The 11,731-nt window shown below is 33.5% G+C and overlaps 1 protein-coding gene across 1 annotated transcript; it reads left to right on the top strand.

Annotated features, from left to right (window-relative positions):
- The first annotated feature begins 389 nt into the window (after positions 1-389).
- On the top strand, positions 390-9,256 carry LOC111985647 (U2 small nuclear ribonucleoprotein A'). Its single transcript, XM_024017301.2, has 8 exons — positions 390-653; positions 774-814; positions 948-1,077; positions 1,182-1,387; positions 2,256-2,423; positions 4,835-4,885; positions 5,020-5,190; positions 8,971-9,256. The coding sequence occupies exons 1-8, from the start codon at positions 572-574 to the stop codon at positions 8,974-8,976; spliced, it is 855 nt and encodes a 284-aa protein (XP_023873069.1). The 5' UTR covers positions 390-571; the 3' UTR covers positions 8,977-9,256.
- Positions 9,257-11,731: the final 2,475 nt, after the last annotated feature.

Genomic DNA, 11,731 nt, shown 5'->3' with positions numbered 1-11,731 from the left:
CTAAGGAGAAGTGGTTTGAAGGGTATCCTAACCGCTCTTTTTTAATGCCCTCAAATTGGAAGAATTTGAAAGGATGGAGTTCAACTTATATTTAAAAAAAAAAATTAAAATCAATCGTCAATCTTATTCTTATAATGTTAATGTTTATTTTCTTAAAATTGACAAATGAAAATCATGATTGTCAATTTATACGAACTCTTGACTCAAGCTTAAGTGCATGACCTGAATTGACATAACAAAACATAGGTACAAAATTATTCCAACATGAATATATAGAGCAAAGCTAAACAATATTAAAGGACAAGGTCAATCTATCTCCACAAATAAAAACATAAATATATAAATCCAACTTTGAAATATTCTAGTTATAAAAAATTACATGGTACGATTCTGCGATCACAAAAAGCCTCCAAAATATAAAAGAAGAAAAGAAGAAAAGAAGAAAAGAAAAGAGGGTTAAGTACAACATAAATAAAATATAAAAGGGCGAGAGCGCATCGCCTCACCGTTGTTTTCTGTATGTGTAGCCGACTAACCTGCTTCAAAGTAATCAGTAGAGTTCAAAAGAAAAATGGTGAGGCTCACCGCCGACTTGATTTGGAAAAGCCCTCATTTTTTCAATGCCATCAAGGAGCGCGAGTTAGATCTTCGAGGTATTCTTTCTTTCCCCAAACCCTAAAATAAAAATTTTCCTTCTTCTTTTTTCATGTCTTTCTTTGTGCCCTATAAATTAACTCCTGCCCAAAATGTCTATATCTAATTTGGGTTTTCAGGTAACAAGATTCCTGTGATAGAAAACTTGGGTGCCACTGAGGTCAGCTATTTCCCTTCTCTATATTTTAACCTTTTTCTTTTTGTTTAATTTGATGAAAACTTCAAGTTTTTTGTATGCAGCTTGGTTTTGGTTGAACAATGAGCCTAATTTTCCCTATTTTTTCATGTGGCAGGACCAATTCGACACCATTGATTTGTCTGACAATGAGATTGTTAAGCTTGAAAACTTTCCGCTCCTTAATCGTTTGGGTACTTTGATTATTAATAATAATAGAATTACGCGTATCAATCCCAACATTGGAGGTAAACACATCACTTCCGTTCCTTATTTTTCGTACCATGCATCATTTAACATTAGAAGTACTATAATTGAATATGTTTTTTTTTTTTTTTTAAATGTATTGCAGAGTTCTTGCCAAAGTTACACACATTAGTTCTTACGAACAATAGGCTTGTTAACTTGGTAGAGATTGACCCTCTTGCATCCCTTCCGAAGCTACAGTTTCTTAGTCTGTTGGATAATAACATTACAAAGAAACCCAACTATAGGCTGTATGTGATTCATAAGCTAAAGCAGCTTCGGGTTCTAGATTTCAAAAAGGTGAAAAACAAGGTGAGGCTCTTTAATTGCACCAAGTGTTTGCTGTTTTCTGTGCAAGTTGTTGTTTCTTTTATGGTTTAAGTTTTAGGGTGGCCTTGGGACTTTCTTGCAATAGTTATGGTATCACCATCTGAAGTTTCAACGAAGCTTACTGCTGGTTGTTTATTGACCTGATGAAATCTTAGAACCATAAAGCTGCAAAGTGCTTTTACATTATTCTTAGGAAGTTGAACAATTCTGAGGACTCATTTTTCCAAAGAACCTTTTCTTCCCAATTTAACTGAAATTTGGACCTCCACTTTAAAAATAGAAAACAAGAGCACTATTAAAGTTAAACTTGAACCATTTTGGAAATTCTAAACAACTATGTATTTTTTTTTTTTTGGGGGGGGGGGGGGGGACCTAAATCGGATAAGAATCTGAAAAACCACCAACAGAGAAAACACTGAAATAGAACTGGTGTATTTAGCTAGGTTACTATACACTTATTATTTGGCATATTTATTAGGCATCTATGACTATGTTGGGCAACAGCCTGGACCCCAAGCTTCACTGCATAGAAAGCAGAAATTTCAGGCATTATCCTTCTACATTTTCTTCTATATTGTGTTTGTCTGCTGATTCCAGACTTTTTATTTCACTATTTCTGTTTAAATATTTAGTTGTGTCATATCCTTGAGTAGAATGTTGTCAAAACACACACGCACACAAACCTAAAATAAGAGGTTACTGTCATATAGGTTGAATATTCATTCATACATTTGATGGAATTTCCACAACTTCAATACAATGCTTCCTTATTATTATTATTATTATTATTTTTTCAAATCTCTTACTCCTATTGTGTGTTCATTTTGATGATCATATTCCATAATAATAGGAGAGACTGGAAGCAAGAAATTTGTTTGCATCTAAAGAAGTTGAAGAAGAGGCTAAAAAGGAATCCACGACAACTTTTATTGAGGTACCCAATGTATCAGAAGTCGCAGAGGAACAACAAACTCAGAAAGTGACTGCCCCAACACCTGAGCAAATCATAGCTATCAAGGTATTTTGTATTGATCTAAACATTTAGTATCCATAGCAATGTGTGATAGATCTAGTTAATTATAAAGCATGTGCCTCATTTAGGGATTGAAGGTTGTGAATTTTCTTATTTAGGCTTGTCTCTCTCTCTCTCTCTCTCTCTCTCTCTCTCTCTCTCTCTCTCTCTCTCTATAAATTTAATGAAAAGACTTATTATTCTGTGGTTGGGGTATATCATATATTGCATGTGTGCATGTACTTTTCTATGAATCACATACATGAATAAATAAAGTCACATGCATGTTGCAACTCTTTTAGTGTTTTTATGTAGTTTCTTATTATTAATATGCCCTTTTTATTTTATCTTAGTGAAGTGAAGAAAATGACTAGTCTGTAAAATTATCCTATGGGATATTTAGCATGTCTAGGCATTTTAGGTTTATCTGAGTGAAGGTGTTGTTTACCTTTACTAAATGGTCTTAGAAGCTCTGTTTTTTTAAGGTAAATCATCTTATTGGCTGTTTAGTGGATGATTGGAGGTTATTAACAGTATTTTCATAGCTTTGAAGGAGAGAGAAAAAGATTTAAACCCCTTATGCTTGGTGTGGATATTGTATAGGGAGTGGAATTAGTGCCCTTTTGAAGATGTTGAAGCTTTGGAAATGCAGCTGAAGACATCTTTCCTTAGATTTCTACTTGAATAGTTTATTGTATTGGGTCTCAATGATAATCGTTCCATTGTAGACTTTGTAGAATCTCTTTCATTTGCTCACAATTTTTTGAATGTAATTCTGTAGGCTATCTTGTGTATTACTTTTGTACATGAGGTAGTCCTTTTGTTATTCCTTTTGTACATGAGGTAGTCCTTTTCTTCAATAACAATAACAATAACAATAACAACAACAACAACAACAACAACAACAACAACAAGAGGTAGTCCTTTTGTTATTCCTTTTGTACATGAGGGCTTTTGTTATTCCTTTTGTACATGAGGTAGTCCTTTTCTTCAATAACAATAACAATAACAATAACAATAACAATAACAATAACAATAACAATAACAATAAACAATTTTTTCTTTTTTTTTTGGGGTGGGGATTTGAACCTGGTTTTTTGGGGTGGGGATTTGAACCTGGACACTTATGTTGGAAATACCAAAAAGTGCCAATTGAGCTTCAAGGCCCTTTGCCTTTTCTTCAATAAATTAAATTGCTTCTAAAGATAGAGATACAAGATTTAATATCTTCTTTGCATTGCCATACGTGGATGCTTGGCAGGAGTTGAATGTTCAAACTTTTGATGCATTGAGGTTGCTCAGAAAATGTTGGAGTCTATGTTTTCAAGATAGTTGTTGATTGGATAATATCTATGGCTGATTATTTTCTTTCTATTGTGCATGTTAGTTTTAAGGGTAGTGCATCCGTTGTTTTGGAGTCCACTAAAGGATTGTGAGGTCTAGTATCTCTTTTTTTTTTTTAATAGGTACTGTGAGGTCTAGTATCTATTGGTGTCTCTTGGAAATGAAATATTTCAAGTGGTTGCAATTCTTGGAAATAAAAGCTCGTAGTAAATTTATCCTTATATAACATATTTATGGCATTCTTTTAGTGTCTAGTTCTTCTTCCTTGACTGTTGATAATTTGCATAAGCAGCACATTATAATTTTGGACTGGTGTTGTATGTGTAAGAATGGTGGAAAGATGGACGGTGGATTGTTGTTAGGTTTCTAGAAAGTCATGATCAAGAAGTGTTGGCTTTATTTGGAGTTTCTTGGGATATGCCAAATGCAATAGTTAAAATCCTGGCTTGTTAAGAGCCTGGAGGGCTGTGCCTCTATGCATCTTCTGGAATATATGGCAAGAAAGGAATGGCAGTGCTTTTGATGGTGTTGAACGCCCAATTCACATTATTAAACAGTCCCTGTTATGATCTTTTGTATGATTGGATGAATGTATTAGGCAACATCCCTGTTGTATCGTTTTAAGATTCTTAGGTTTGTTGAATTCTGGTTGTAATTGCTTAGGAGTAGTAGGTTACACATCCTATGTAATCTCCTAGTCTTTTGTTTTAATAAATTATTTTTAATTGTAAAAAAATCTTTCAACATTATTTTATTCCAATTCCCAGTACTTGAAATTTTGAGTGGTTGTGGATTTTGGGAATTTGAACTCTTAGCAATATTATTCCTTCACAATCACACAGTCATGCACATAAGACTTTTCGTTGGCCAAAACTGTTCAAATCTATAATTAGTAAAGGTAGACATCTTTCAACTTTAGTTTGAATTAGTGAGCCAAGTTTTTCCCTGAGACTTCTTGTTACAATGTTATTTTCATATAATGTTTGAGTATGCCTCTGTCATTGTCATTAGATTCATGTTTAAGATTATAATCAAGGTTCTCTAATGTTTAACGTCTTTTCACCTGTATGTAGGCTGCCATTGTGAACTCCCAGACTCTTGAAGAGGTTGCAAGACTTGAAAAGGTTCTTACATTTTGATTAGTTGAAATTACTTTTTTATTTTTAGACTGTCTTCTTTTTATGCTAGTTACATAACACTGAGCGTAATGAAGAATAAAAGAATGCAAGGCACAAGTTAACTTGGTTTTGATGAGCAGGCATTGAAGTCAGGTCAGCTTCCTTCTGATTTGAAATTAGATGCTGAGACTGGGGCAAATGGCGTTAAAGAGAAGGATGAGAATATGGTCTCCAATAGTCAGAATGAGGGTGATGGTGGGCCAGAAGATGTGGAGGAACAGAGGGATAGTGAACCTACAGCCATGGAACAGGTATGACTTTGTCTTGTGGCTTTTGGAGTGTGTGTGTGCATTCTCCCACTCTAATCTCTAATGTAGCACTGAGTGTAATGTGTGTGTGAGACCTTGAGTGGTGCAATGACCTTGAGAACGTGTATTATTTTGTTCCCCACTGGTTTGAGATCATAATGCTTCAATGACAGGATAATGTCAGATGTCTGTTGTGATTAATCTAGGCTGAGGATGTCAAATTAACAGTTGGCCCACTTAGCATTTTACTACCGTGTTCTGTAAGAACTTCTAAAACTATAGGACTGGAGAACATAGGTATGAGAAAATGCAACTGTCTCATAAATTGGATGAAGAATTACATGTGTCTTAGTAGGAGGATAATTCTGATATCATCTGCCCTTGCAATCGTCATAGCTTACCACATTTTGATCTAGATTCCATAGTTATCATAACTGTACCGGAGGTTGACCTGGCTGAAGAATTGGTTCACTGGTTCATTGGTTAAATTGTAGGTTTATTAGTTAATCAAATAGTATATTTATAATAATAAAAAGAAACTAAAATAAAATAAAAATACTTCATTTAGGTAACTTAATAAATTATAACAATAAAAAAATTACATCATATGACATAAAATTAGAGAATAAAAAAAAAAAAAAAAACCACATCATTCGCATAAATCATCCAATAACCAAGTTATATAGTCCAAAAGTCTTGAAAAAACTTATCTCATAGAAATTCAAAATAAGTTTTTAGCTTAATCATTAAACCCTAGAACATAACAAAATAATTTAAATCTCCAAATACAACTGATGACTTCAAAGTTCAGTGACTTAAGTAGTTTAGTTCAGTGTTTTTGAGTTTTGTCAAAGATACACACATTTTTTTTTTTTCCTTTCATCCACAGGTTAAAAAGATAAACTTTTGCAATCCGTTAGTTTACACGGTTTGATAAAATGGGTCATTGCATATCCGGTATTTTACATCAAACCATTTCGGATAATCTTTGGTTCACAGGTTTCACGGTTTAACTGGTGGTTTGGTATGGATTTAATAACTATGCTAGATTCTGGTCATAGTTGCCATAGTTAGTTATGGGAACAGAGTACATATATTGTGGTTTCTAGGAATTTGTTAATGGTGAGTGGCTGTGGTGTCTCTTGCTTCATAGCCTTGTCATTTGATCATTTCAAATGAGTGTCCGTATGAAAACAATTTATCTAGTCTTTTGTTGAAAACTTTTTGTTGAAAGTGTGCTAAAGTATACTTGTACCTTGAAAAAAGTGAGAAAAAGTGGGAAAAAAATGAGGTTTTAAAAACTGGTGCTAAAAGCTGATGCCAAACAGATTGGATTCAAAACTGTAATTTGGCCCCTAGGAACTTGTGCCCTAGGAAATTTGTTGATAAAAAAGTTACCTTATTTTGTTTCTTTTGGTATCAGATGATGTTTCTTTATCAAAATTTTTCTATGCCAACATCTTTGAAATGCATAATTGTATTCTATTGTTGTGTTTTGAATCTAGTAGAGTTAGCTCCTTCCATAGACATGGCTTTGCTCTTGCCAAAAAAGGAGACTTTCATGGGTCCAATGGCTCTGACTGGTGTGTCTGAATTTTTTTTTGATAAATGGGCTTTTAAAACTCAATTTTTTTGGATTGTCATACAAGGTGAACAGTTTGGAAGTTACTTATGTGGCTAATCGTTGGAGAGATTGTAGTGGAAATTTTCTTTTTGGAGAGAGAGAGAGGGGGGGGGGGGGTGTTGGTGTAGAGGAGGATGGAAGATGAATCTAAAATTACACAAGACTTATAAAAAAGAATCTAAAATTACACAAGAATGGGGGCTGGGGTGAGACCATGGAACTTTTAATTGGTCCCCATTGGGAAAATGGCTATGGCACTTTGGAGAGGAAGTGGATCATCTTTGGAGAAGAGTTGTTGGCATGAAATATGGGAAGCATGGGGTCAGTAGACAACAGAGTAATTAGAAGCACCCATGGTTGCAGCTTATGTTGAAGCATTGGGACAGACTAGGAGAGTTTTGTTGGTTATATTCATCATGAGGTTGGAGATGGTCATAGTTTGAGGTTCTGGCATGACATATGGTGTGAGAGTTGAGCTTTGAAATAATTATATCCAGATTTGTGTTCAATAAAAATGGACAAGGATGGCTTTGTTCACTCCTATTTGGAGATTCCAAATGCAAGGGGACCATGATCATGGAATATCATATTTGGGTGTGATTTTAATTATTGGGTATTGGATCAAATTGACTATGTTTGACACCTTGTATTCCAACATCCTTAGTGAGCCTTGACTGCTTGAGATGGAGTTTGAATGGTAACAGTAAGTTTGATGTTTGGTCTTATTATGAGGCTTTGCAGGGGTCTTGTGGTGGGATATTTCCTTATACGAGTATTTGGCAAACTAAGGCTGCAAAACGAGTTGCATTCTTTGTGTGGTCAGCAACACGGGGGAAAGTCCTTCCAGGTGACATTCTTTTTTTAGGGTAGGGTAATATTTTATTGCAACTGCATAGTTGCAAGAGAGTTGTGGACTTTATTTTCTATGTTTGGGGTTTAATTTGGAATGTCTAAGAGTGTTGTGGAGCTACTTCTAACATGGAGGAATTGGTTAGGTAAATACGGAAGCTGTTTTGCTTGGAATTATCCCCTTTATTCTTATCATGGGACATATGGAGGAGAGGAATAATTGTGTTTTTAAGGTACTGGAGATCTTAGTTTTGGCACAAAATCTTTGTTTTTGAGATCATTGTTCAAGTGATCCCACACTTTGGAAACTAGTGATACAAATTTGCTTGTAGATTTTATATAATCAATTTCTTTTAGAATGTGATTTACCTTTCATGTAATTCTTTAGGAGAACTTTGTAGAATTGTGGACGTCAAGTTTTTTCTCTATATATCAATAAAATTTACTCCATTTGTCCCAAATTGTTGGTCTAGTATTCCATTTTGGGATTTCCCAAAATTTTGTCCTGTTTTTAAAATTAAAAACCATTAATTTATTGAGTTTCCTATTATGCCCCCACCAAACACAAGCAGTTTAAATGATAAATTTTTTTGAGAACTTTGTTTAAGGGTAATTTTGGAAACTTATGTCTTTTTAATCAAGAGACAAGATAATAAATGATGTTCCCTTAAAAAGAAGGGTTTTCTAAATAGGAATAACAATTTGGGACGGAGGTAGTATTACTTATTGAAAAAGAAAATTAAAAAACAAGAGGCATGCCTTTTTCCTCGTTGGGTTAAAAATAGATATTTTGAGGGATTGATGGGTCAAATGGCTTATTGAATGCTTTAGTTTGATAGATGCTGGTTGCATGAGTTTTGTTTGTATATTGTGATTGCTAGTGTTTTCTCAATTGGTGGACTTAGCCCGTCAAAGGTAACTGATATGCCTCCATAATGGTTGCCTCTTTTCCTTATCCCTATAAAGTTCCTTGAAATTTTAAACCTTTAATCTTCATTTATGTTTCCTGGTGTTTTAGAATGAGTTTTAGATATTTTGCAAAGGCTTCCAACAGTACCTTTATTTATTTTTTTTTGCTGTGAAAAAACTTGTAACTATGTTAATTTCCATAGAACTTAATTGCATTACTGGATCTGTGTATTGCTGCTTTTTATTCCTCACTGAGTGCACAATTCAGGAGTTTTGGGGGATCAGATGGTATATTGGTGGAAATGGTTGTTACTATTTCACCTGAATGATCATTGATTTAGCTAGTATTTTTGTTGTTGTTAAGCACTTCTAGTATTAATGCCATTTTCCTGTCCTTGCAGGAGTAGAAGGGTGGCTTTGGATTCCAGTCTCCTCAAGAAAGCTTCTCGTCTCTTTTTCACTCCTTGATGCTTATTTAACAGTTGAACTTTTATTTTTTAGGATAGTTCTGAGAACTTTAGATTTCGTGATTATGTGCGCATGCTAAGTCTGAAAATAGTGCTCCCTTATTGAGTTATTCTTGATGTTTTCCTTCCCCTCTTCTTTTTCTCTTTCTCCTGAGGGGTCCATGTACTGATTGCTACCTGAATTTGATGGGATTTATACAGGTTTACCTATTTTTGTCTAGAGCTGATTACAGTACATTTCTGCCTTTGGATGGTGTGGGTTTCAGACTGGAATCCCAGTCTTATTTGATGACAAAGGGCGACCCAGTCTAGTTGAGTCAGCCAGACTCTTTCCATATATATATATATATATATATATAATTTTATATTATTGTTATTATTAGCACTATATTTTTGCTGATAGGTTGAGGATTAACTTAATGGAACAGACCTTGATCCATTGCTTAATTCAGCTTGTCTCAGTTATAGTCCTACATCAATGGACTATGTTCTTCTTGCCATGAAGCAATTATCTTCGCATTCCGTTGTAGTCCAACTGTTGGGATCTAATTAGACAGCATTTGGTTGGAATAGGCAGGTTTTAGTTAGTGAAAGGTGGCAAATGAGTTGCGTATGACCTTGAGAGTATTTGTGACAATTTTGAAGTTGATTTAAAAGGTTGTTAAATTGTTGGAGTTGATACTTGAGAGTTCGAGGTCACGTGCATGCTTGATTCTTGGTTTTGTGATTATCATGTTCTCTAGTCAAGTGGAGTTCTCCTCTATCGCAGGAAAGGTCTCAAGACGATTTATAGGGTATGGCTTCTCTTTTATGCTTCTATGCATTGGAGGTGACATGGACATGACACCTCTAAAATGGTCGTCTTTGTTTGAATGTCCCCATCCAGTGCTTCTATGCTCTTGTTACTGGACATAAGTCTCACCCCAATTTATAAAGGGAAGAATTTCAATGAGATTGGCCTTGAAGAGCTACTCCATGATTGGGGGCCGAGTGGCCATTGTAGTTCTTTATGTTCATTTGTAAAGGGTCATATTAACAGATGTTTTTAAGACAATTGTTAATAAACTATTCTATGAAAGTTTTTATTTCACTTTTATGAAAAATTGAAAAAGTTGTCAAAACTTTAATTGTTTTTTCTCTTTTGACAAAGTTTAGTTACAAAATTAGTTTTAGTTTTAGGTTACAAACTTATTCAATATTTTTTTTATTGTAGATGAATTTTGACAAACCAATAATTGGATTATATATTCTTTTATATTATTCATACTTGCAAATTTTTTAGAAAATTAAAGATCAATAGTTATGTTATCAATAAATTGTTTAAATTGAAAGTTTTTGTAGTTTAAAATTATACATAATAGTTTACTAACAAATACTCTTAGGCATTCGTTAACATTTTTCGTTTTTAAAGGGCTTTCAGCTTTGACTTTTGGATTCGTAATGGAGTGGGTCAGTTGTTGAAAATGGCTTAGGGTTTTTTTTTTTAATTATTTTTTTATTTTTTATTTTTTAAAATTTAAAATTTTTATTTTTTTTTAAATTTTTTTATTTATCATTGCGAATGTCACAATGCAATTTTTTAGCGGCTTAGCTTTTTTATTTTTGGATCAGATCAAGGTTATCAGGATTGAGATCTTTTACGAGATTGGTAAGAAGGTTTAGAGATTAGTTCGTAGGAGTGGCATGAGGATCGTCACAATGCAATTTTTTAGCAGCTTAGCTTTTTTATTTTTGGATCAGATCAAGGTTATCAGGATTGAGATCTTTTACGAGATTGGTAAGAAGGTTTAGAGATTGGTTCGTAGGAGTGGCATGAGGATCGTCAGATATTACTTTTCGATTAAAAAAAAAATTAAAAAATACATATAATTATAATTCATAATATATATTAAAAAAAAACATTGAAAAAGAAGTAAATTTTGACACAAATTAATGAAATTATTAGTAAAAGGCAAAGTACCAAAATACAAATACATAAAGAAAGTTCAAAGTTCAAAAAATTACAACTTACAAATACCAAGTTTTAAGTTAAACAACTCCAAATATATATAATATTTCACATAAACATCTCAAAAGCAAATAACAATGTCAATACCTAATGTCTCACATAAATAACAAAAAACAAATAATAATATTTCAAACAACACCACAAACACACTCAATCATCAAGACCAAAGTTTTGGTTATCTTGAATGGGCTATTCAAAGTATGGTTGATTATTATAAATAACATTCTTGTCATTGTTAGCGGAATTACAAAAAGAAAAACACCTTTGTTGTCGATGGTCTCTCTCACAATGGCGTCATTGTCGGATTTCTTAGTTTTCTTGCCCTCACCTTCTACTCTCTAGTAGTCTAGTCTCTTCTTTTCTCTTCTATCTTTAGTGATTTTATTTAATAGGTTAAGGTGACGATTGACGTGAGCTTTGGTGTTTTATTTTTTGTTTTAATAAATTTGGGCTAGAGCCATTGTGCCAATTTGTTTTATTAAATTTTTTATATTAGTTTGGGGCCTTTAGACTACATTTGAAGGCATGAAATAAGCAAAACTTTTTTTTTTTTTTTGAATTTTCCTTTATAGCACATGATCTTTAGTATTGTTATGAGATCGGGATCCCACACAAATTTCACATTAGTAGAGATCCTAGTGAGATTCAAAAAGTTTTAGGAATGTAGGATCTTAGAATCTTAATCCG

The sequence above is a fragment of the Quercus suber genome, unplaced genomic scaffold, assembly GCF_002906115.3.
Source record: "Quercus suber isolate HL8 unplaced genomic scaffold, Cork oak 2.0 scaffold_661, whole genome shotgun sequence".
NCBI lineage: Eukaryota > Viridiplantae > Streptophyta > Magnoliopsida > Fagales > Fagaceae > Quercus > Quercus suber.
Note: the sequence above shows the minus strand (reverse complement) of the source record. Positions and strands in the feature narration are given on the sequence as shown.

Coding starts and splice junctions, on each gene's coding strand:
- LOC111985647 (XM_024017301.2), top strand. CDS start 572: ATGGTGAGGCTCACCGCCGACTTGATTTGGAAAAGCCCTCATTTTTTC. Junction 654..773: donor GCGCGAGTTAGATCTTCGAG/GTATTCTTTCTT, acceptor TTGGGTTTTCAG/GTAACAAGATTCCTGTGATA. Junction 1,078..1,181: donor TATCAATCCCAACATTGGAG/GTAAACACATCA, acceptor AATGTATTGCAG/AGTTCTTGCCAAAGTTACAC.